A 26,884-nucleotide genomic window follows, 5' to 3' on the forward strand; every position below is an offset into this window, starting at 1 on the left:
TCTTTATTCTAATAGTGAGTCTGCTCTTTTTCATCCCCCACTATGTACTTATGGTAAAGGATGTAACAGTGACTTTGAATCAACACTGGTTATTTAGTTGCAATAAATTCTAGTCTTGAGGTTACTGACTGGGTTTGAATATGTCAGAAAAAAACAGCTTCCTCAGGATATATCAGTGAAGTTCTGCTGTAGATCTCTGGTATAAAGAGAATGTAGTGGTCTCAGTAAAAGAACTGGGTGCATGCTCTGTTGCAATGAGTCTGCATTTCTCAGTAAGAATTGGGGGCATGCTCTGTTGTCAAGGGTTTTGATTAAAGGCTAGTAATGATGTGTAGTCCTAATGGAAAGTTGGGTCTTTGGGACGGTAAATTTTGCTCTGGTACCCTTCAAGAGAAAAGATTAGGAAAATTTTCAGACAATTAATTTAAATTTAGACTAAACTGTTACAATTTTTGACAGGAGTTGCATGTGTGAACTTTAGGGGGTGAGAGGGAAAGTTTATATGTACTAAACATCTTTATCAGGACTGTGGAAGACCTGGTTGTTTAACTGATATTTGGGTATGGGTTTCCTATGCTCTCTTAAATTGTATAGACATCCTTCTTATGGATTATCTCTGGTTTAGAAAAGCATGCTGTACGCTTAAAAACACTTAAACACAGTTCTAAACATGGTGTTTTCCTGGTGTAGATAGTGTTTCGGGGGTAGGTTTATTCATTTCTGGACACTGGAATTGCTGATATCAGAGACAAAAGAAAAGAAAGCATTTCTGCTATTAACATTTTCAGATTGTAGGTATTCTGCTGCCATGAGATAAGCCTTTGCCTTTCCAGAGTTAATTAATCTCTGAAGCTCTGTGCCTGTGTGAGAGAGAGCAAGCGAGAAGGGCCTTACCAAGCCTGAAGGAGCCTTATATTTCATCTGGAGGTCCAGCCCTAGACAAAAACCATCCGGATTGAGAGAGAAAAATTGCCAGCAATTTGCCCGAAGTGCATAAAAATAGGTGAAACAACTTTTCATGGTGGCAGTGGCAGGAGTGAGAGCAAGACACGTCCAGGGCCTGTGGCTTGGGGTTGCTATAGGGACAGCTGGGCCTGTCTGGGCAGGCAGCCGGCACATCGATCACAGGCTCCCTCTGTGCCTTGACCTGGTACTTTTGTTGACTATAGAAACCCGGAAAGAGGGAGGCATTTTGGAGCTGGAGCTGGAGAAGGAGGGCCCTGGCTCCTCTCTTGGACAAGGAGCTGCGGTGGAGAGCAGCAGCTTTGGGTTAGTCCACCAGGTACTGGATGGGGCAGCACTTAAATGATGGAAGCATTGAATAGTCAGTCTTCAAAAGGCCCCCCTGTGTGCCGAAAGGGGCTGTCTTGTCCCAGAGAAAAACTGCTGTGTTTGCCTTTCTCCGGGTCGAGTGGCTGGAGGGAAGGGGAAACAGCTGAACCTGGTGCTGTTGGCAGCTGGGTGTTTTGCATCTCTGCCTGCTTCAGAGGGGGACGGGGGAGCTGAAAAAGCTCTCTTTTTCAGAGCCAGGAGCTGGGATTTGAGAGTAGAAAAAAGGAATGGATGATATGCGAGCTTACATTACTTGACAGGGGTACATCACTTATATTTCAACTTGGAAGATTTAATTGTATTTTAATAATTCTTTTGTGCTGCTTTTTTTTCTGGAGCTTTTATTTCTCTATTGCATGTGTTTTCACATACTAAAGCAAAACAGATGCGCTTCAGCATGGCTGAGAGGGTCAAGCCGGATGCAAAGCAAGTGTATCCCAAACAAGTTTTCTTGCTTGAAGAAACATAGAAAATTTATTTTCAGATTGTATTGGGTGTGGGGGGTGGGGTGTAGGAGATAAGTTTATGTATTTATTCGTTAGCATATTGACAGTTTGAGGCAATTGTCAATCACATAAAATAAGTCTTCAAAGAAATCTACAGCAATGAATAATTCTGCAGAAACTGCAGTGGTGAAGTTAAGCTTGTGCACAAGTGTTGGTGAGGTTCAGCTCAGCAAGAAATAGGCAGGCAGATCATAGTGAGTTTTGCTGGGATCTGAATGCTTCATGTCTTACGCTTCAAAAAAGTTCTGGCCTGGAACTGCATAAACATGTATTTGGAGAAAGAACAGTGGTCAGAGCAGGCTTCTTCACAAAAACAATATGTTTTGGCTTAATAAGTGCTTGCTCTACTCTTTTGCAGATCCTTATTTTGATTTATGTCCTGTAAGTTTTTGTTTGTCTTCTCAGACAAAACTGCGTATTTCTTGTTTTTATTAATGTTTTGAATCTAGCTATACCGGGCAGCAGACAAAACCACACAGATCCCAAAAAAGACTAGTTGTTTTATTTACTCAAAATCTGGGTTCTTTTATGCTGAGTTATGCAAAATTTGTTAGTATTTGAATCTAGGGTCATATTTTATGGCTAGACATTAAGGAAATTGGACAAAAGATGTAGGTCAAACAGTATAATTAAAAATACAGACCAGTAAATTGCATCCAATAATAGTTCACTTTCCTGCTGCTAATGAAATATGCTAGCACAAATTAATGGCTTGTTACTTAAGCCTGCTGGAAAGACCTTTTTCTAGTACAAAAGGCATTCAGTTTGAGCATGTGTGTTACAATCTTCTAACCAGCAAAGCTGGAGGTTGGACATAGCTATAAATCCAGTGTGTTCTGGGAATAGAAGCTGGCAAAAACACTCCCAGCGAAATAATCAGGGCAGGATCTTGCTGGGATTTGGATACTGGCTAATGTAACTAAGTACAGATGTTCATGTGGACTGAAAGACATTCCCAGGATAAGAATACTGTACAAACACACAATTACTTTTATAGCAGAAAAAAAAAACAATGAAGGGGGGGTAATAAAACATATGCTCTTATTTTTGATGAAGCATTTTCTGTTTTCCTCAGCTTGCCTGTACTGAAGTGGGCAAGGCTGCCTCTACACTGCTGGGGCCTGTTGAAGCTTCTGCAAGTGTCCTGGGTTGCAGCTCTAGCGCTTACCTGAAGGTCTCCACAGGCTCCCCATGTTGGTCTCGTAGTGTCTCTTCCATCAGTGGAGAAAAGCAAGTGTTCCTGAAAGTGTTACCATAAGGTAACAGCTAAACCAGGTCAGATGAATCTTATTCCAAACTCCTGATTCTCTCTACCGACGACTACAAAGGGAGTCTGGGGTGATTGGTGAGCTTAACTGAAGATATTTATACTGTACATAGTTTGGCCAGATAAATTCTGGTGAAATGTGGAGCTCTTTCCTCTGATTTCTGGGGATCCTAGGTTAGCTCTTCAAAATTTTCAGAAGTACTGACTAAGTCCTGGGCTGCTGACAGCCTGGGAATCCTGTGCACTTCCCTGCATACAAGCATTTTCCCCCCTGTTTTCGTGTCAGCCTTTTGTGCATTGGTGTATATGTGGGTGCCTGTCCTGAGAACCTGCTTACCGTAACTTCCTCATTGGTGAGTAGCCTCACTGATCTGAAACTAGGAAATGGGGCGCTCAGTGCTCTGTGATTCAGGAAGACACAGGATTTTATTTTTCTGGTACTTAAGATGACTTCTTTTTGCAACCTGAATTTATTTATGGGAAGCTTTACTATTTTGCCAAAAGTTTTGCTTTATACCCAGAAATGGTAATTTCATATTCCCACTGCATCACTGCTAACCTAACTTCTGTGTTCTCAAAAAGCTGAGCTAAGTAATTCCCATTAGTTCTACAGCCACATCTGAATTATTTTAATCTGAACTCCACTGCCTGCATAGTGGCATCATTTCTTTTCTATTGGTTCCTTCTTAATTATATATCTGAAGAACAGCCTACTCTTTATTTTCCTAAGCAATTTTTAATTTAGCTGGTATTTCTTGCTTTAGTTCTAGGATTCCCAGTCCTCTGATTTTTTAGGTTGTTTTTTTCTTCCCACTGTTTTTGTTCTCTGCCTCCTCTTGATGACTTCTTGGTTGGCTCCACCATCCTTGCTTCCAACCTCTTTGCCTGCTTTTATTTTGAGATCAAGTTCCAATTAGCTTTTTATCATTGATTTAAAGGTTCTCCAGCTTCTCCAATGGTAAAATCATTGAAGTATTAGTTACATGAATTTTCTAATTTTATTAATTTCTCTAAATGAGCCCTTTTGCACTTTAACACTTTACATACACATCTGGTTTTATTCTTCCATTCTATCCCAGATTATGTTTGCTTCTCTAATGTTCTTACCACTTACCAAAACTGTCTGAAATACCATCTGGGTTCAGTGAGTAATTGAAGACATTTGCAGAGCATGGCAGGTTTAGGGTTTTTTAGTACTAATCTAGTAAAAATCTTTATCTTCATTCTCCAAAGTAAGTAAATCTAATGTAAATAAATTCCTTTTGACCTTTTACCTATGCTAGCCATTCATAAATGTCAATCAAGTAAAATACCAGACTATTGCATCACCTTTACCATAAATTCAGTCTCTCCAAAGCATCTCATATCCTGCTGCCAAGGTGTGTTTGCTCTTCTACCTTGTTTATATTATTCTTATACTGTCAGCTTTCATGTCTTGCATCACTAGTTCAAGAACTAACTGAGGTATCTGTTTGTAGTGTATGAATATACTGTCTGCTTCTCATTGATTTCACCCAGATTCCTGGCTGGGTTCAGTAAAATCTTTTAGTCTGATTTTTTAGGTAACAATTCCTTCTTCATTTTAGTCTTCCTGTCCCTTAGTGTTTCTCTGTATCCTTTCTTACCTGAATTTCCTCTTCTTTCAGCTGTGAAATTCAGGTGCAGAGATTTGAATTCTTCAATTCCTTCCCACAGTTGCTTAGTTTGCAGCTCTTCTTATCAGCAAGGCCAGTCCCATAACAAGAGACAAGGATTTGCCCAAGACCTTGGGATTCCGTCAAGCAAAAAGCACCCCCAAAAGGTACATCCTGCACCGGTATATTCATCCTCTTGGCCATCTCCTACATTTGTCAAGTCAAATCTGTGACTGGACCAACAGCTGTTATCTCTCATGAAAGAAGAAAGCAGAAATGATGTGACCAGAGCAACCAAACAGATTCTGCAAACCACTGAGAAATAGCTGCTATGGATGGTTGTTCTGTGACTGAACTTGCCTCTTCCTCCCCTTTGCTTCCCAGAAAGAAGACCCAAATCTTTCCGCAATGACTTGTTTCTTCCCTTAAAAAGACAATTACCTTTTTTTTTTTTCTTGCTTTCTAATTGATTATACCCCTCACTGACAAGTGAATAGAATAACTGTAATTCTACATGTTGGAAGAATGCACGACTACTCTAGAATTTCTTACAAAGCAAGCATTTCCCATTAGAACAGAATTAATTTGGTATTAGTGGATCATTTGCAGTCAGTACATTTGTCAAAAAGTGGCATTTCTTGCAAATTCTTTCATCCCTTTTATTCTGGTCAACTTCAAATAATAGTTTCAGGTGAGGGAAATGGGGAAAAATAGATTTTGAATGTCAGCATATTTTGTTTTGCAAAAAATGAAAGCAAAATATTTCAATTCTTCTTTTGTAAAACGTTTTATTCAGCACATCAAATTTAATGTTTAATTACCTAAACTTTCTGAAGTGTCCTTAAGAAACTGGATCAAGGAGGGAGGAGATGGTCTTTGTTAGTGGGATGCAGGAGGATACTAGAAAATTTTGGGGCCAGTAGAGTTTTTCTACTATTTTTCTCAGGCTTGCAATCAAAATGAGAAAAATCACAATTCTTTAATGAAGTTGCTACATATTATATATTGTCTATATAGGAGTGGGAATTTGTGCTTTTTAGGTGGACAGTTCTCCAGGTCCAGAGCTCACAAGTGATTTGCTCTTGAGAAAGGAACTTCTTCTCAACTGCTTTGTCTCTTGGTCTGCCAAACTGAGATAGGCAAAATGGATGAAGTGTACCAGATCTCTTCTACTGAGAAGGTCCAGCAGCTGGAACAAGAACTAGCAGCACAGCTGGCAGAGCTGAAGTCAGAAATAGAAGACAACAGGATACTCCAGGGAATACAGAGTAGGGCATACAGGTAACAAGAATTTTCTGGGGAATGAAGAAGAGAGTGAGATTATAGCAATGTATCATGTCTCTTATTGGGTTTTTTTGGTTATGATACAAAAGTCATGTGTCTGTATAACTCTTAAATTTCTGTACCTGAATACACACCGGGAGCCAGAAATAGCAGCTTTTTCATTGTGTCTGCCACAGAATTAGGATAGAAATGGAAGAGAATGTCAAAACATAAACTAAATTGATTTCATGTTGTATATTGTAAACAAAAGTTTAAGTCTCCCTAGAATGTCAAGTATTTCCTTCTTATAGTGAAGAGGAAGTAGCTTCAAATGTAATGCTGGGATGTAAACAGAATGGTCACATATAAGACAGCTGCTCTTACTTTCCTCAGCGATGGTGAGATGCAAGCTATGATAATGTGCCCAAGTTGGGCATTATGCTTCGGGGAAGCTGTAGACCACCTGGAGAATATGTGGAGGAAAACAGAGGTGAAGAATACTTGACTAGGACACCTGAAGGAAAGGAGCTGGACTTATGTCTCTAGTCCATTTTCTCTAGATTGTAAGCCTTCAGACACATGGGAGATTGCTGTAAAGGTGAAGGGGATAAACTTCACATTTATGAATAGGACAGAAAACAATAGGCTAAAAGTCAAACTTTCCAGAGATAGTGTAAGTTAAGCACCAGTATCTAGACTAGGAGGTTTCTGACCACCCACGATAACCATCTATCTTTAAGAACAGGATAGACAAACACCTTTAGGGAACAGATTTACTTTTTTCCCGCCTTAGAGCAGTGGAAGTGGTAGATGATCACAAAAAACCCCTCCCAGTCCTAAATCTTTAGGGCTCTGAAATGTTCCAGCAGAGTTTCCCATGCACTGCTTTTGGACAAGACTTAGGAGCCCTTTTTTTTTTTAATGGTCCAGTTTTCACCTATGTTTTTAATTTTCATGCATTCATTTTATTTGGTTACATAAAAAAATTGTAACGTGTGCTTCCTGTAAGTATATTGATCATAGAATCATAGAATATCTCATGTTGGAAGGGACCCGTAAGAATCATTGAGTCCAACTCCCTGCTCCTTGCAGGACTATCTAAAACTAAACTGTATGACTAAGAGCATCGTCCAGACACTGCTTGAACTCTGACAGGCTTGGTGCCATAACCACTTCCCTGGGGAGCCTGTTCCAGTGACCAACTACCCTCTCAGTGCAGAACCTTTTCCTCATGTCCAACGTTGATGCATGGGTATTATAAAATAGTTCTCCTCCAGAAGTTTTCTCAGCCCCTTCTTCTGTGATGTGGATGTATTAGGAAGGAAGTTGACAAAATGGTGAAGGATGCTTGTTAAGGAACTCCACTGCATAGTTATGGGTTGTAATATGTGTCCATAGGATTGACAAGCATCCAAATGGACTTTTTAAGGGCTTTGACTAAAAAATAGAGATGGAAGAAAACAGTTTGCCAAAAAATAGCTGCTAATTAAATAAATTCTGCTGTGTTAATATAGACTTTTCATACCATTAAACTTGTTTACTGTTAACTTCACCAACTGAGTTGTGCTGGGCCTGACAAATGTTTGATTTATACCAGCTTGTATGTAACATCCTGTTGATTTTTTTTTTCTTGCAGTTCTGTTGCAATTCCAAAGGATGCATCTTATTTCAGAAAAGAAAGGGAGGTAATACTGAAGAAAGCCTTACAGGTAGGTAGCTAAAATGTACACTGACTAAAAAAAAATCTCTTTGCTCTTTACCAAGTACTAACTGAAAATTAAAATCAGAGAAAGTTATAAGGTTTTTGGCATCTGGGCCTGTAAAGACAGAATGGAAAGGGTTATAATGTTGCTTGTGCAGCAATAAAAGAGCATAACCTGTCTTTTGTTTGAATAATAATGTGGACCTGGCTCTGCAGTGTTTGTTTATGTGACAACTCCCAATTAAATTCAAAGCCTAAGCATTTTTCTGTATTTACCACTTTCTTTTTTTAAAAAAAAAAAAAATCCTGAAGAGATCTGTTCAACATATGCTCCGTTTGCAGGTGGCAGAAGCAAAACCTCTTGTTATTCAGGCTGATGTCATGCAGAGGGAGTTAGAGAGCTGCTGGAGAAGGGAGCACACAGCAGCAAACTTGCCTCTGCTCCTGCACCAGGTAGGGCTCCCGCTTGCTGCGAGGATTCAGGAGCTTTCCTCCGGCCCAGCAGGTTGCACTGTGCACATCTGAAAATAAAAACAGTATGAAACTCCTTCCTGAGGGCACGAAAATGTTAGTGCTTGCAGTTCCCTCATACGATGGGAAAATTGCCTCTTCTCTTTTGCTTTTGTGCTCTTCTAGTACGTCTGTGTTGTGAGTTATTTTTATTTTCATTTTTAATGTGGAGTTTAAATTTCTAGGTTTCGGTGTACTGAACTCTGACATTTTCCTTGTACTGATTGGTTTTTTTTCATTCCCACAATAATCCTGCCACGGGGACAACTTAGGGGAAGTACCCTTCATGGATAAATAAAACAGCACAGCAGTCTTTGGTGACTGGTTGGTTAGCTGTTGTTTTGGTGTTATTCTCTGATGCTAATGATGATCTATATACTGCTTAAGTTTCTTATAATGCTAAGCTGCTGTTGTTTGATAATGTGTGATTTGCTGGTTATTTCTGATTTTATTCAAGTTTTTTACAGACAGAATTACTCAGCTAGTCCAGAGTAAATATTTGCACATGCTTAGATGGAAGACATTTTGCACGCACAGTAGTGTTATTGAACAGCTTTATCCTCTCTATCAGGTAATAACCAAAACCTATCATGTAGCACATATATATATCTAGCCCAGTAGCTGCTCATGAAAAACAAAGTGTTAGCAATGGCTTTTCTTCCACCCAAATAAAAGGATATTAAAGTTAAGGGAAATTTGTCTCTGGACATTCACTCACAGCTGTCCGTTTATGGTCAGCTGCTCAGACAGATTCACTATTTGGACTGAAATTTCCTTTTCCTCATTGGGTTGAAAACACCATTTGTAAGTATTTAGGAAGGAAATAAACCTTTGATATTACTCTCAAGCTAGGATTCCTCATGCAGGGGGAATGCAATTACCTTCTAGAAGAAGCAGAAATTTTAAAATGACAGTGTCTCTTTTATATACATAAACAGAAGCAAATTAGTCACATCATGGAGGAATACAATGATGCAGTTCAGAGGGCTGCAAGACTTTCAGCGGCAAGGGAAAGTTTCCTGACAGGAAAGGAAAATCCGGTGAATGTAGTGACACAGGAAGATCTGATGATTTACACTCGGTGGTTAGTGTGTCACCTGCACTCTCTGAAGGACATTCACCGTTTTCTCCAGGTAAGAAGAGCATGTTCTGAACAGTGAAGTATGATTATGAAACCTTCAAGTCTTGGATAAGAAACTTAGGAAGATCAAATTCAATGTAAAAGAAACCTAGACGTTTGTAGGTAGGGAGCTAGATTGTGTACATACAACTTTCAATTCTTTTAGCAGATCAATTTTACTAGAAAGGAAATATTACACAATGATAAACCTGAATTTAGGTAAGGGCAATAATGAGCTCCCTGGGTGCAGTGTAGATAGTCTTGGGCTGCTTGGATTTGAGGAGATCCAGAATGAGCAGGAGAAAGCTTGGAGACACTTTTTTTCTTTATTATTACTGTGATGATGTTTTGATAGAGCAGAACATTGTCAAAGGGCTGAGTCATCTCAATGAACAGTCTGTAGACTTGATGAGTATTTGTTTGTTTTAGCATCATCTTTCAAAAAGAAATTTTAATATTTCCTTATTTTATCTAGTTTCCTTAACGATTTTATTATATGAGTACTATAATTTATTATATGAATGACTAAACTTCTGGACATATAGACACTGGATAACTATGATTTTTTTCTCTCTTTTGTGTTTTATTTTATAAATTTGCAACTGAATAGTTTGTATGCTTTCTAAATGACTGAGAAAAACAACAGATATGTTCTTAACTCCAGGTTCTCCAGCATTTACCTATTTCCTCACAAGATGAATGTGGCTGAGGAGAAACATCCTGATGTGGTCCAAGACAACTGGGACAAATTAAGAAGTGCTTTTGACAAGAATTCAGATCTTTTTAATATTGACATGTTTCCCTGTTCAAGAGTTTTAAGAAGAAATGGTGAGAAATGATCAGCTTTCCTTTAAAACCACAAGTGCTACAGATAATGCATTTATTGATGTATATTCTTTGAGAAAGGTCAACAGTGCAAATGTTGCCATCCTTGGCTACTCAATGGACTCAATGGTTCTTATGGGTCCCTTCCAACTTGAGATATTCTATGATTCTATAATCAGTATGCTTACAGGAAGCATACATTACATAATACCTATGCTTGAGAAATTTGGAGCGTGGCTTATAAAGTCAGCAAGAATCCTGGAAATGTGGTGTTCAAATTTCAGGGTGTGGAGCCCTGAATCTGCAGCGGTTGCGCCTCTGGCCTTACTGTGCCCTGGGCTGCAGAAACAGGTGGTTCAGAAAGGTACTTGTGGGATCAACTCGGTGGAGAATCCAGGATGTTGTCCTGATTATGCCAAACCCTGAAACGCATCTTTCCAACTTTCTACAAGAATATTATTTGAAATATTTCTGTGAGTGACGTGTTTCTGGAGGAACTAAGAGGAGAGAGCTATTGTTTTAAGACTACACTGAAGTATCTCTAGAAAAATCTCCTCGTGGTTATTTTCAAGTTCTCTTCCCTTTTGAAGGAAGGGAGGGAGTGGTGTTGTTTATGTGGAGATACCCTGTGAGTGGTACTTAGCAAGCAAGGCAGCATTCCTGTTGCAGAGTGTTTAACTCCTATGATTTAACCCACGCTTTTACAGAGTGGGAACAGTGTGGAACCGTAGAAGCTCACAGGATTGTCTCTGGAAAAGCACAACTCCTCTCTCCTGGGGACTAGGCAGAGTGTATGCTGCCTCCTTGCATTTGAGAAGTGGGCTGGCCAGGCTGACAGAATGAAAAGGGGCTGTGACTTGTCCCTCCCGTCTCCTTTCTCCACTGAAAACTTCTGCCACAAGGGATGTTCCTGTGGGTCTGCACAGGAGAGCAAGGCACAGCCCTGGTGTGGCGTGGCACTGTCCAACCAGTGACAATTGATTGAGAATAGTGCGAAGGAAAGTGCAGATTTACCTGGGGCAAATAAGGGGCCTTTAGCCCTTAGTTAGTAGTCTAACTAAGCTCTAACTGATCTAACTGGTGGTGCTGGTGCAGCACACTTTCACTCCTTGGGCCCAAGAGGGTCCCATGGTGAGGAGATATGGCAGGACTGCCCCAGGAGTACAGTGCTACCAATGTTAAGGCACAGGGAGAGGAGGGTTAGGCTCTTCTCTCCAAATGAAGCCACTTGAACAGGCTACATTTCTCTTATATGAGCAGGATAGGAGAGGAAGGGGTGATCTGGGATACAGTGGGCTAATACTGTAGGAAGAAGGACACAAGACTAGTGTTATAGAGTTCACATAAGCCATTCATTTTTCCACGGAGTAGACCCTTATTGATATTAAAAAGCAACTTACAAGTTCTCTAGCTCATTTTGATCTTCAGTATCTACTTATTTAATATTTGAGGAACAGTATCATATTACCATCATAAGCTTCATTCATCTGCTATCTAGATCTGAGCTTCATAGATGAAACAACAGAATGATTAAACAGGACATTAAAAACAAAGCTGAAGTAAAGCATGGAATAGAAACGCAGATGGCCCTTTATTGCTGAAACAATTAGATAATAAATTAGATTACATGTAGTTCCACTAAATCCCAAGAGTTTTGTTGAACTTTAGCAAACTGTAACTTACCTATTAGGATCTTTGCATGTATCAGTAGTACCCACGAGTACTGGGTAGAGAAAAATCAGTTGACACTTATTTGGACTTTCAAAAATCTTTGGAAAAGTAGTAGCAGAAAAAGTGCTGCTGTTTGTTATGTCTTGGCCTAAGACAAAGCCCAACTAATTGACCAAACTCCCCATGTTAACTATGTCTGTCAATGAGTGGAAAAAGGGGAAGAAAAGATGACAAAACTTAGAGGAACACAGTAGTTTTGGCTCTTCAAGGATGAAGGAATACTGATATCCATCAAAGCCTTGAGCAAGTCTGAGATGAGGTAAAGAAGGAGGAGAAAACAGCTCTTCTAAAAATGTGCTATGTTGCCAACAGACTCTTCAACACTGATACCAGGCCAGACTCAGCCATCCCCAGTACAGCCCTGTTTCAGAAGTTTGCAGTAGCAACATCATGCCAGAATCAGATACCGGAGGAGTGATAACCCTGAAATAGTAACATACTTGAAGTTCTTGTGGCATGTGAAGATTTGGGAGGTGTGTGTGTGTGTGAGAAGAATGTTGTCCACCCCTGAGCCAGTACTCTGTTCAGGCAGTAGGATTTGTTAGCTGACATCCTTTCCATGCTAGAAGATAGGCATTCCTCCAAGGATCATGGAGGTGCCCTGACCTGCAACAGCTGTAAGTCTTTTGGAGTGTGGCAGAAGACCCTTTCTTAAAAGAGAAACGAAAATACTAAAAATCCATACAATGTGGGTTCTCCCCACCACCGCATTCCATTCTCTGTCATACCTCTGCTTCAGGACAAAAAAAAGGGAATTACATCATTGCGTGGATGCAAAGCAAAGGGCACTGGCAGCATTGCTTACAGTCATCTTATAGTCATGTTGCTTAAAGTGTTGATGTTCTCCAGCTGGTCTGATTATGGCTTTTTGCAGAATCCTGCCACAAGGACACTGGAATAACTTTCCCACAGCACAGCACTGAAACCAAGGAGCTGAAACCTCAGCTCCAGCTTCTGCTTTCTCACTTTGGTATTGACTACAACCTTAAGGACCTCAAGAAGTCAGCTGATGAGATGGTGCTCTTTTCACTGGTAACTGAAATGTACTTCTCAACACTAAAAAAAAAAAAAGAAAAAAAAATTTCTTTAAAAGTATGGAATGAACTTCCTTTTTTTACAATTCAGTGTTTTGCATCATGGAAAAATAATATTGTGGGCATTTTTGCTTTTGACAGGAAGCAGCAGAAAGGCTTGGCTTGCTCCGACTAAGCTATAATAACTGCTCATGTTCGGATTTTCAGCATCATGGCTCTGATTCCGTATGTTTGTTCTCTTAGCTCTCACTAGGGCTTTTGGTGCATTTTTCTCGAGTTTTCCTGCCCTTGTTTGGTGTCTCCCCGAGCTGTGGTGCTTCCACTAGAGGTCGGCTGCGACACGTCATTGCCCAGGACCTCGCCCAGCCTCTGCAGTTCAGGGGTTACCAGCAGGAAAATTCTGGGGTTTGTCTTTTCTCTCATCCAAAAGGCAAAACGAACTGAAAATCTCCACCATGTGTCCAGTGTCCAAAAGAGATGCATAACTGTTAAACAGAAATAACATACTGCTTTTAAATACATGGCTTGCCTTAGAAATCGCACCTTGTATGAGAACAGGTGGTACAGCTGGAAAGGGCAAAGGTTTGGTTGCATAAACTGGTCTGTAAGTCTCTCATCAAAGTAACATTTAACTAGTCCAGCTGAACTCACTGAACTATCTAAGATAAGCACAGGCAGATTTGTTTACAAAACTAGGCAATAATGTAAATTATCTTCATTGTAGGCTGGCAGTGGCTTATTAATTTTTGGACAGGATTTTCAAAGTACACCTTCTAGGCTAATGCTGTTCCTACTAAAGCCAGCGACAATAAATTTGCCATTGACTTTGTCTGAAAGACTGTGGTTTTAAAAATCTTCATCTTCTTTTTGGAGGCTGCAGAGTTAACAGTAGGGAGTTTCATTGTGTCTTCTGGAAAGCAGAGAAAACACAGGACCAGAATGTCACTTTCATCACATTTATTTACTTTTTCGGCTGATAATATGCAATATTACTTTGCTATAGAATTTAATATCCAGCTTGGGAAATTTGTAACAGTACCATCTCTTTTTATGCTTTAGGTTATCCAAAAATTTAGAAGTGTCTTCTGCAAACAACAGACAGTGAGAACTTTTCCAGTTTATGACACAGAGGTTTCTTGGTCAGAGAACTGGGGTGTGCTAGATCCATCCAAAGCTTTGAAAAAGAGAGCCAACTGGGTCCCTTTTTTAGAGGTAATTTTGAGGAACTTTCCTTTTTCAATTGTGTTAGTGCTAACCAGTCTTCAGGATGTATCAAGATACATTTCGGCAATTAAAGTCTAAAATGGTTTTTTTGATAAATAGAGTGATGATTTTTTTTAATAATTCAGGCCTTATCAAACTACTATATTTCTGTATAGTCAAGAGCCCCTTTTCATGTCTGTTGAAAATAAAAAGTTAATGTATTGCACATTCTTTAGTAAATATTGCCTTCTATACCAAAAATATGTAGTGATATTCATAAGTTTTATGGTTACTTTTATGTCAACCAGATTAAGCCTAAAGTAGATCCCTGACAGCAAAAGCTTTTGATAAAACTGGAGCAGTGGAAAAAAGTGGATAAGCTGATGGACCTTCATTCAAAATTTGTAGAGGTAATATAACGTAAAGTGATTTAATTTAAAGTTATTTTAATTTATTTATTGGTCACTTCCAGGGAAATTGATATCTCTAGAGAAAGCTTGCCTCAGGTTTAGGTATCATGTGTATATGCCTGAATTCACTGAAGACTCATTACTAAGGTGCTATAGAGATTTCTTCCCCCCTCTTTCTCAGTTCAGTGGTTTCAAAAGGCCTTTTGAACACTTGCATGAATATTCAAAAGCTCTGAAGTTCATATAAGTCAGGTCAAAATCAGCCCTGGAATTTGTGTCAAAGGGATTGTTCAGAACAGCTTTTTTTAACTGTGACCAAGGTTCCGAATTCTGCTCAAAAGACAAGGAGATGCTTCAAAGTCTAAAACTTGATAGGGCACAAAGTGCCCCAGGGAGAAGTTACTGAGTGTCTCTATTTTGGTTCTAGTTTCACAGATTGTCTTGATTCAAGTGATATATTGCCATTTTTGGCCATTTTGAGGATGTCCTACAGGACAGCTCTGTCTAAATGCCAGCCACCTAAAAAATGGCAATGTGCATTCACAGATCAGGCCTGCTTTGCATCCACAACGAGCCTGAGGCACAACCAACACATCATTGTCTTGCAAATGGTGATCATCTGTGAAGAGTAGTATTCATTTGTCCTAATTGCATCTTATTCACTGAATGTACCCTGCAGGGCTGACTTGCAGATGCCCAGTCAGCTCTGCTCATTCACGCCTGCTGCAGATGCCTAAATGACCTTCAGGGTGCGATAGGCTGGCCAGGTGTACTGGGGTCTTGCCACATTTTTCCAGTGAAAGTTGAGCAGGTTTAAAGCTGATATAACAAGAGTTCTCTGCCTCTCAAGGATGAGGAAAACTAGTGCAATTAAGATGGTGAACTACTATAGAATTGGATCTCTATAAACATCTCGTCCAGTAAAACTGGTCTGGCAATCAGATGGTTGCTCTGCCTCTCTTCCCGGGTGACCCTGAGCAATAAGGACACCTTGTAGTTCAGCTTTCAGTTTTACACAGGAACCAGAGAATAAATCCCTTCTCTAAAGCTGTGGAGGAGTCATGCCCCTATGTGCCCTCTTCTATCAATAATCACATTACTGCCAAATGGAAAGTCCTTGGTGATCTGTCTCTTCCTTCCTTTGGTACCTGGGCAGTGTTGGGCACACCAGAGCAGCTTAAGCCATGTGTCCAGCTCATGCGAGAGGCTACTCAGCCCTGAAATGTCACTGGGCTCCTTGGTCTTCTCTCCCCAAGGAACCACTGCCGCAGGCTATCCAAATATCTCTGTCCTCAGCCTTGAAGATCCCCTGCTGTCTAGAAAGGGGGTAGTGGGCTTGTCACAGAGCCCCAGATGATGCTCTGTATGTGTCTGAGTTATGGGCAAGCCTTGATTTGGGACCCCCGCGAGAGTTGCTGCCTTCCTTGGGGGTGCTAGCTGAAGAGAGGAGGAGGTGGCTTCCCATCTGCATGGCAACTGTGGATGGCACAGGGCAGAACAGGGGCGAGGATGTCAGAAAAGCAACCAAAGCAACATGCAAACACCCAGAAACAGGTAGAAGCAGACAGTGCCAGCTTGGCAGGGTAGAGCCCTTGGTGCTGTAGCTCTGGACCACATGCAGGGATGGTGCCTGCTCTGTTGCCCAGCCGTTTCAGGATTGCTTAGGATCCCAACACCCGAAGATGACCTTAGTGAAACAGCAACAGGGAGCCTTTGTGAGCAGTTTCTGTTGGGCTGCAGGCAGGAGGGTGATAAAGCTATGCTGGAGCAAACTCCCCCATGGCTTGGGAAGGAGAAAATGGAGGTTCCTGGCTTCCCACTCTGCTCACCTTCCAGAAGCGTCTTCCCACTGCCTGACTTCCCATTTTGTGTTTCAGTGTCTAACAAGCCTAAAAATAAATATAACTCTAAGGGAACAAAGGTGCTTGGCTGTGAAACACCAGATGGTAACCATGTTTAGTAGAGAAGCAGTAATGGATCAGAAGTTGTTGACTCCCAGCCAGTAAGAAAGTGAATGAAGGAAATGTTTGGGAAATGAATGAAAAAATATCTTCCGTAGGTTTTGATATTTAATTTACATTTTTGTTAAAGACTGCTTATTCCCCTGTGCCCCTCCTTTTTTGTTTGCTTGTTTTTTGTTTTTGTTTTTGTTTTTTGTCCTGAGATAAACAAGGTTCCATTTGTTTTGACTTCCTAGCATCTTTTTTCAAAACAGGTGATGAAGTCCTATAAAACTCCTGGTCTTAATCCCCTTAGAATTCCTATCAATGCTTTGCTAGAATTCATATCAACAGAATTTTACTGATGCCAATAATTACTAAAGCACAACCATGTTTTTCAAATTATTCTTCCAATACAAGTGACAATTTTAAAAAATCCTGCAAGATTAGATGTGTTTTTAAAGAATTACCTTTGTACTACTACTAATTTTGTTTAACCTGGTTTTTGGCAGTAGTCCTTATATATTTAGTCTCCCTGGTTCCTATTTAACATTCATTATTTACTGTCATGGTCTCACAAAGCATTTGAGAGAGGACTTTTTTTAAATTGAAGAAATCAGGAAGTGGATGTGTAGACTTTGCTGCTGAAGATAATTTTACAGTATTTTAAATAATTGAATGTATTTGATTTTGATGATAGTCTTAGAAAGATTAGCAATTTATGGTCTTTTTAAAAAAAATTAAGACTGAAATAAGCTTACTTTTATGATCCCTGTTTTCAGACCTTTTGTCCATGCCAGATTTTTCACAAAGAAACCATTCTTTCAGATCTTGCCACAGCATGTAGTTTTTCTGAAAAGCTTCGGCAAAAGCCGTCATCACCATTAACAAAAGTAAAAATGGCTTTGCAGCTCACTGAGACAATAAAAAAAAGATCGTTCTCCTTGTTTTTCCATTGTGGCTTGCTCGCCAAATATGATGTGTTTGGTTTCGGTCAAGAAACATGTATATCTCCTTGAGTGTCAGAGGTAACAAGAGAGAGGGAATTACCCAATAGTCCCCTCCCTAAATCTCAGTTAGAAAAAAAGCGCTTTCCTATTCTTTCTCATCTGGTGTATTCCCTCCATATGCTGTGACTGGCAAGCCCCTTTCTACATTTTCACCTTGGAAAGGGGGCAGCAGGCGACTCTCCCAAATAAAGGAGAAGCAGTAACAAGCAGAGGCTCCCTCACTAGATGCTCTGAATTGACTCTGCCTCACTACGAGACAGGGGCTGCACACAGACTTGTTTGCCTTGTAAATCTTTTGTCTGTGTGTTGATGTGGTTTGAAACAAGGTCTCGGACATAGAGACGTGGTGGAAGGTCTCCAGGAACACGCAGCAGCAGTGTTCAAGCCACATCCTGTGCAGTCAGGTTCTACCGCTTCTTCTCATGCCTCCGAACAGCAGAGCTACAATCATGTCTGGAAGGAGGTCTATGCCTGCACTGAGCTCCACCAGGTACTTAGAAGGGGAAATGAAGAATAATGATCAATTAAACATGTCTAGCAAGTGTTTGTCAGCTCTGATAGAGGGCTTCTCTAACAGTTTTCTATTTGAACACCATCGTTCCCCTATTTCAAAACTCAGCCTCCTGCTAACTGCTGCTGAGCAGGATCTGCCCAGCTGCAGTGTGTGGTTGCACGCCCAAGCCACATCGGCGATGTCCTCTCCTCCTTGGTGCTCACTAGCTGCTGTGCACCCTTCAGTCCAGTCATAGCACAAGCAGCACAAGATTACACCTACCTAAAAATAGTGTGTGTACATGCCTGTGGCAGGGCTGGGGTGTGAATTTGGCTGCAAGGAATAGAAGTGTGCCCTATATTTACTGGAGAGTGTCAATTATGGAACAGGTTGGCATGTGTGTAGGGGGGAGAGGGGAGGAAAGGGTGGGATGTCTTTGTTTGCTGGAGGCCATCCAGCAGCTGAGCACCTGTGGACCTGACAGCAGATGCCTGCTTTGTGCAGGGGCAGGTGTGACAGCAAGTTCCTCCTCTCGGGGAGGAAGTGGCATTTGTGGGCATGGCCTCATGGAGGTACAGAAGCTGTGAGAGATCTTCAAGTTTGGGAAGAGAGGAAAAAAAACCCACAAATGGGCTAACTGCCAGGGTAGCGAATGAGAAGTAAGACCTACCTCTCAGGTATCTGGGGAATTTGTAGTAACTGTGACATGCCTTATGTGGCGAGCTCTGTGACTAGTCTTCTGAATTTCAGTGTATGCCTTTGATGCAGATGGACTTTGATTACCTATTTCTTTATTGTCCTTCTGACTCAGAAGTCATTCACAGCTGCTGCTTTGACAAATATAAAACCACTATGCACAGGACTGTTATATCTCAGAAGTTCCTGTATCTGCAGCCCAGTGCTTCCTTTGTCTCACTCTGCCTGTGCCTGCCTGCTCACACCAATGGGCCCCGTGTGGCAAGTTAAGAAAGGACTGAACAATATCCTCTCTCAGCTGTTTTTTAAAGAGGACAGGTCTCAGCTGCTGGGGCTGGCTGCAGCCCCAGTGCTAGTGAGAAGGTCTTGCTCCCCTGCACTTGGACAGGACCAAGCAGGGCAGCAGGTAATACAGGAGCAGGGGAGAGGGAACAGAGGGAGAGAGACAGCATTTAGTCTCTCCCCACTCCTCTTTTTCCATATCTGCCCCAAGCCTGATACCAACTCCATGTTCAAAAATAAACTGACGTTTTTCTGTCAGGAAAATCTCCCACATGTAAAAACATACGGTTCTTTCTATCCCAGGCTGACCTTGACCAGGAAATATTTGATTACTTAATGAAAACCTCAGGAAAAAAATACATTGGTTTGACTCATACCAGCTACATGATGATTAATTTAAGAAAAAAGAAAGAAAACAGGATTGTACTGTGTATCTTCTGTCAAGTGCACTGAGCCCACGAATGGGCTGGGAAAGAATACCTATCTGGAGCAATGCAAGGGATGTGATTGATCTCAAATTTGAAACAGTCTAGTCATGGTGGTTATTGGAAAACTAGAATTAGATCCTCCACAAAACAGCTCTGTCCAGGTCTCAGTGTTTTTAAAATAGAAATTCAGCTGCTACACAAAAATATGCCATCACTTTTTTCCTCATTTCACTTGCATTTTTCAGACAGCATTGTCTGTATCTTTTTTTAGTGGAAATTTTAAGTGGAAATGCTTCATCCCCTGCTTAGTCCATACACTTATTGTGATATTTAATAGAGACGTACAATTAATGCTGTTGATTCAGGAAAATATTTTTAAATTCTGTTTGACCTCACATTATTTTAAGTAACAGACGTTGAAGGACCTAGTTTTTCTAAAATTTAAGAAATTAAACCTTTAGAGTCAACGAGGACAAGATGAATGAGGATGATCATGCTTAGTAAAGATAGAGAAATCAGTTAACAGATAACCTATCATTGCAAGGATTATGTAAAGAATTCCTTGTTTGACATTTTGACATCAAGATTTGTTTGGCTTGAAGGCATTTTTAGAGACAATACACTCACATCAACTTTCAAATTTATAGAACAGCCCAACATAGTCTTGAGTTTATCTGTGTCACTTCTACAAGTAGCTTTGTTAGGATGTCTCATGTTGAGCAGAATAAATTTGACAAGCACCAGTTTGTGAAGATACATTAATAGGATTTTCTCTAATCCAAGAAAACAATGCCAAAATCAATGCTATAAAACCCTTAACACACTGAAAAGAATTCCAACTTATGCCATCCAAGTTCAAATGAAGTTGTAAAATAAACTGGGATAGAGAAGTGGGTAAAGAGGACAAATTTTTCTTATATACTTGATTGCCTGAGGAAATTAATTGGATAATGCCTAGTCCATAATGTTCCACAATTAATAAATACTGTGTGACTCATAGTGATCTTCTCATTTACTCTGGTACTAATGCCAGTTTATTTCACCGATTGGTGAGTAACTCCTGATGCATGTGAGAAGGCATCAGGATAGAGTTGGTAACAAGGCAAGTGTAGCTTTCTTCCTGCTTGCTGTTCCTCTGTTACTCTTTGTAATACATTGTTGAGTGTGCTGGAAAGGAGTGGGAAAAAAAACCCACCACAACTATTGAATTTAATTTTATGGGATGTTAACTAGATTATTTAATATATGCTTGGGTTGGGTGTTGTGTATACATCACTGTAAAACTTTTCTACAGCCTAGCTGATGTTACTTCCTTGTTGCCACACTATGATTTTGCCCCATGCTCAACCTATGATCTGCTGGAGCCCAGAAATCAGTTTTTCTTTTATGGTAGGAAGAAAAAGGTTGGACTAGGGGGTCAGACATGTCACTAGCCATAGCTGGGTTGAGGTTTTGATGGAAGAGATGTTCTGAACTTCTTTGGAAGATTTCCTCTCTCTGACCCTTGACACAGTCTTGTCTTTGGAACAGGGATAGCTTTCTCATACAACCCATGGTCTTTATAAGGATAAACCACTAAAGACTGGAAAGCAATAAAATATTGTGGAGTTATATGCCATGATAATTTCACTGGTGGCTGGATTATGAATTTCATCCAGTACGGCACTTCCTTTCCCATTTTTTCTTTTTGTTATGATAAAGCCTATGCATAAAGATGTCAAATACGAATCATATGCATATTTACCACACCAATTTTTAACTGTGTGTGTTGGAATTAGGAACTAACTACAGAAAATGATAACACAGCTGTGGATCACAGTGGGGAGGATGTAGGAAATGCCAGCTCCAGTAAGCCTCTGGCATCCTTCAGAAAGAAGAATGAAACAGGATAAAAATTTTTTTGTATGTATGTATATATTTATTAAAACTTGAAAGAAGGAAGAAAACTGATATCAACCTACTATTTCTCTGATAAAAGCAGTAGTGCATCCTTTTCTGTTATTCCGTACCGCAGGTTTCCATGACAGTCAGTCCTGTAGGCAGCAGCAGCCTTCTCTTAGACAACAGACGTAGCAAAACTCTCCACTTTAGAAAGGTTTAGAAATCTCCTTGAGTAGCAAAAATGTAATTGCATTTTTCCTGTCTGGAAAAAGGTATAGTTATACAGGCAGCTTGCAGCTGCTGGGTTTAGAAGAGGGCACAGCTGCTGCCCACACGGAGCGCGTGGTGAGGAGAGGAGCCTATTTGTCCCTTCTTTTCTTACGTCACCTGAGAGTCCGGGAGCTAAAGGTAAAAAAAAATCAACATAAAATCTGCAGAGATCATAGTTAATTTTCTTACGAGGGGAGCTGTCATCCAACTGAAAATGCAACTGTGCTTTTGCTCCAGTTTATTTCAGCGGGTGTGCCTGGGCATCCTTAACCACTTCAGGTCCATAGAGAGAAGCCTGACCATCAGTACTACCGGCCTCTCCCTCAAGGCCGGCTGCCTAATTCCCAGTACAGAAGACACCTCCTGGATCAGTGCTGCCAAAGGAAGCACTGGTGTTTTTGGAGGCCTGAGTTCATAGCCATATATTCACTACACACCAGCTGACTACGAGGTGAGTTACCACCCAGTTTTTAGTCTTCCAAAACATGTGCTTCAACAGGAGTATCTGATCCCATTCTCTCTTCCATGCAAACTATGCTGAGATCAACTGCTGAATCATCTGAGGGATTCAGGGTAGTTTGTTCCTCAGAACCACATGTCTTTCCTTAACAGACTAAATATCTGTATCCACTAGTGGTCTGTAGCAAACCTCTGAGAAACTTCAGGCATGTAGAATATCAATACTGCCTGTCAGATAAACATTTACTTAGACCGGTGCTGTTGGCAGTGCTTAAACTAGGACCTTTTGTAAGTGTGGGATTATCACACAGAGTAGATGTTCCTAAGAAATCTGAGGCATTTTGCAATTTATGGAAATGCTTGTTTAAGTAACTCCTAATGACTTCTAAAATGTATTATTTAGATTTAGGCAGAGTTTAAGACTTAGTGATTTTTGATCTTGGATGAGGGCATGTGGCTGAAGGGATATAATTAGTACACTTAGCTTCACAGATTGGAAAAATAATAATTCAAATTAAATCCCTAAGGCTTATCAAACTTTGGATTCCCCAACTTTATTGTAAAATATACTGAACAGAATTAATATATCATACTGACATTAGTGGTTTGATGTGATATAATATGTTGACTTTTGAGCTGTAGAATTTCCTTGCAGCTGTGCTACCTAACACTCATCCCAAAGTTCTCATGCAGAAAGCCTGAAGAAGCATGGTAGTATTTTAATGGTAGTTTTTTTCAACATTTTGAGCTCACATTTATTTCTTATTTACTGAAAACTTGTTTGGTTGTGTTGGTTTTGGGGTTTTTTTTTGGTTTATTTTGTTGTTTGGTTGTTGTTTTTTTTTTTTTTTTTTTTTCTGTAGAAACACACAGAACCAAACACACAAACCACTTCATGGAAGAATTGTGGCTAGAACCAAAAAGGAGGTAGACTTCCTGCCACTGTTTGTTGCTTATGTTAAGACTTCAACACCCCCCTCCCCCCAAAAAAACCCAAACCAGAAAAAAACTTCATGTCCCTAAACATCAAAAAATCTAAACCTCTTTGAAAATAAAATGTGTGAGGAGGACATAGAGTTGATATTTTTAAGGTATCTTCAGTTTTATTTCTAATATGGCCACATACATCCTTTAAAAATCTGATCAATTAAAATCCCTAAAAGAAAAGCTACTTGGAAGTAAAAAATCATGGTCTTCCACTTAAGAAATGTTGAACCGAGTGGTCCATCATATTTGCATTTTTAACTTAGAAAAAGTGATTTAAAAACTTTTGTTTTGCAATGGGAGGTGTCCATTTCCCAGGAAGTAGTCTTGTGAGAAACTCTCCTTCTGAGCTCTGCACAATATACATTTATTTTCATTCCCTTTTTTTTCTGTTGCAGAAGAAATTATGCAAAGGTCAATCCTGACCTTCCATCTAAGCACTCTCTGATCTGGAGATTAGCTGTGAAATACTTCAGAGAGCCCCTAGCAATGAGAGAGATTATTTCACAGTGGCCTCTCTTTCCCCTGGACTAATACATGGATACATATGCTTGAACTTCAACTAAAGCTTAGATAAATATTTGCTAATCCTATTACAATTTAATTGGCAACAAATTTAGAAGCAGGAGCAGCAGTATTTCCTTAACAACAGTTTCTAATGTGTGGTTTGTTTGGGTTTTTTTTAATATACTGTATGGACTGTCTCTCAAGAACTGAAAGAGTAAAAGAGCCATTTAGCTGACAAACTAATTGAGACCTATCTAACATACTCTCTGGCACCTGGTATGAACCCGAAGTATATGGCATTGTTTTTAAAATACTTTTAGCATCTAATCCATGCCCAAAATTGGAGGCGTACCTGTGTTATGAATCCCTCCTCACTGTAAACTGTGAGCCTGTGCGATGGCGCAGCACACAATGTATCTGAAACTGAGATTCTGAGGCAGTGTTGCATCCTCCCTAGAAGACTACTTGGGATGGAGATCATCAAAGATGTGACTTTTAATGACAGAAGGCCCTGCAAACAATGCATTACATTAATTTAAAACTCTTTTCTGTCCCCTTTTGAGATTCAGCTTAGAAGAAAGTAGATAAAATATATGGAGGCGCACATGAGTGTTGCTTTATAACCCAAAAGGGATTTGTTAAGCCCCAGTAAATCCAAGCAGAGGTAGAGGAGGAAAGCCAAAACCTGCAGACAAAAAACATCATGCATAAATATCCAGTTACTTGATTTGTTTCTAGAGACATATAGCTGGGTATTAACGTTTTTTATAGTCATAAGTGGTATTTAGAAGGCTTGGGTAATCTCTTTAAAATATGACTCTGAGAACACACATGACAGGGAGAAAGTCTTCATTTCGTTTTGGTTTTGATTTTTAAGAACTCTATAGTTTTTTAGTCACATGCCCCTTCTGCAGAATGCAGTAGTCTTGACTGAGCTTTTAGGAGTGGGACAGAGCAGGAATCACCAGAAAAAAAAAATTCAAGAGCTTGAAAATGGAGACATTTCATTTAGTGTTCTACACAAGGATGACTGTAAACACAACTGAAAAATCTCTTCTGCCTGCCATGATGAAGTCAGCCCAGTATTTGCTCAGTTATTTACCTAAATCAAATAAAATTTAATTCTTCTGTAAAGGGCTTTGATTTTACCTTTAGCAATTTCTGTATCCTGTTACTAAGAGCAGTGAGACAAATAATCTGTTCAGAAGAATAAGGAAAAGCAGAAAGTGCAGAAGACCATATCAAAAGAAGGAAAGAAATCTCTTTGACCAGGCTGATAAGACATTATGTTCAAATTAGGCGTACATTTTGCAGGGCTGCCTCATTAACTTTATGGTAAATAATGAATTCTGATCCAGCACAGATCTATGAAGCTGGCAAGGTGTTCTTCCCGATATGTTTAAATCTGACTAAGATTTCTATGACTAAACCAAATACCTTTTTCTTTCTTCCATCCTTTCATTTAATAGAATTTGAGACATCCAGGCACTATCAGGTAAAGTTTGGGTAGCTTTGTAAAGACAGATGTCAGAAGACCCAGTGAAAGGAGAAAGTCCCAATACACAGTGCGTCATTATTTGGCACTGAAGTGAGAACAAAGGTGCATTACATACCAGGAAATCATAAGGACAAACAGTGGAAAATGAGGAGCTTGTGTATTTACCTGCTACCTTCTTACAAGAAGGACCGTCTTTAAAATCTTCTATGGCTATACCCCCATGCCAAGTGTTTACACTGGGAGATTAATTTCTGTAGTTATACACCTAGACATAAATGTGTGTAATTCCCTTTGTGGCATTCCTAGTCAAGAAACAGAATATTTTGAAAGCTAAGTCACTTCTGCTGACTGCAGTACTGCATTCTTGCCTGGGGTGTTACCAAGCTAACTAGTGACTCACTGCCAGGGTAGATGATTCTCTTTTAAAGACGCTGACTTTTTTTAGAAAAGTAACGTCATTGTTAAACTATTCTATGGAACAAGTGTTGATGTCACAGCTATTTGGGACATCAGTCAATGGGTGTTCCTTTTAGTTAGTGCTAAAGTCTTTGTGTGTGTGTGCTTATCTCCAAATCTTGCAAGTGTAATTTACCCAAGAAGGCTACTTTGTATTTGAATATCAGGATTTAAGACCCTTTTTGCCAAATTTGAGCTAAATTAGAAAAAGGGGGAAAGGTTCTACCTTAGTTCAAGAGCTAACCTTCTTGTTTTGATGCCTTTTTGGTGGGTTCTGTGTATTTATATGCCTGAAGGATAAACTAGGCTCAATAGAAATTTCATACAATTTGTCTTACTCCATGATAGTATAAGTGAACACACAGTGTAGGTGTTACCTGTAAAAAATAATATTTTGGCAATATTTTATTTTATTGTTCTTTGTTCGTGACAAAATATCATGTTCCTAGGGCTGGTCCACACTTAGATACATTGATTATACTGAATTGCAATCCTTGCAGAACCGACTGCTTGTATCTCTGTGTTTCTTTTTCATGGCATAGGTCCACAGTGCTCAGTTCATGGAGTTTGCAGAGGTGGAAAACCATGACGACTTTCACACTAGTGAAGATGGATATATTCACACACAGGACCAGCCAAGGTCTTTACATAATATATGATGTGGCTTTAGAGGACCTGAAGGAGCTTGAGAACCAGCTGCTGCTTGTGGCCAGCCAGTACATTGAGAAAGATAAAAGTAAGATACCCGCGGGTCCAAAACACCTGTGATAATTTAGTTTGCTGTTTTCAAGGTAGGCCAATCCTATGACTTCTTGAATTGCTGCTGTACTTCTGCAGGACCAAGTTCTAACTGGATTTTTGGGATCCTTCTTTATCGTCCTAGTTAAGTGATGAATGTGTTGCAAAGACCTAACTGAGCATGTGGAATTGCTTGTCACATGTTGTTAATGTCACAGTTTTGCACTTATTCAGAGTTATAGTCATCAGTCATCCTGGAAGGGAAGATAACACAGAAGGGACATTTACTGATGTAGTTAAGTAATATAATGAGCAAGCACATCTTCAAGGCACAGAGTCAGAAAACAAAAATGTTATTTTTTTCTGAATGTCTTTTAATTAACGTATTGGATTGCTTTTTCTGCAGAACTAAATTTACCTCCCACCACTTTTAAACTTTTCTCAGCTGCAAATAAGAAGCTGCAAAGTATTTGATGTTCCAGACTTCCTTTTTTTCCTGCTGCTTTTTTTTATGGTAGGAACTGAGTTGAGACAGACTGTATTACAGATTTCTGAAAAGAGCAGCTGTACTTCTAGAATAGTGAGGAGGCAAAAGCTTGTAATTGTAGAAAGTATTGGGGGAGGGCCATTAGAAAACAGTGAATAAGTGGCACAGACACGTATGATATTCAGAAAATCGCACGAATTATCTCTTAAATCACTGGA

At 39.9% G+C, this 26,884-nt stretch overlaps 1 protein-coding gene across 1 annotated transcript in view; it reads left to right on the forward strand.

Moving 5' to 3' along the window:
• Nucleotides 1–5,883: 5,883 nt before the first annotated feature.
• LOC141954983 (uncharacterized) overlaps nucleotides 5,884–26,884 on the forward strand; it is a 39,058-nt gene continuing 18,057 nt past the window's right edge. The window contains 9 exon segments of the mRNA XM_074895064.1: nucleotides 5,884–6,020; nucleotides 7,639–7,711; nucleotides 8,047–8,157; nucleotides 9,153–9,347; nucleotides 10,030–10,162; nucleotides 12,765–12,922; nucleotides 13,984–14,136; nucleotides 25,984–26,076; nucleotides 26,078–26,205. Coding sequence (XP_074751165.1) covers nucleotides 5,884–6,020; nucleotides 7,639–7,711; nucleotides 8,047–8,157; nucleotides 9,153–9,347; nucleotides 10,030–10,162; nucleotides 12,765–12,922; nucleotides 13,984–14,136; nucleotides 25,984–26,076; nucleotides 26,078–26,205 — 1,181 coding nt within the window.

The sequence above is a fragment of the Athene noctua genome, chromosome 1 (genome assembly GCF_965140245.1).
Source record: "Athene noctua chromosome 1, bAthNoc1.hap1.1, whole genome shotgun sequence".
In the NCBI taxonomy this organism is placed as follows: Eukaryota; Metazoa; Chordata; class Aves; order Strigiformes; family Strigidae; genus Athene; species Athene noctua.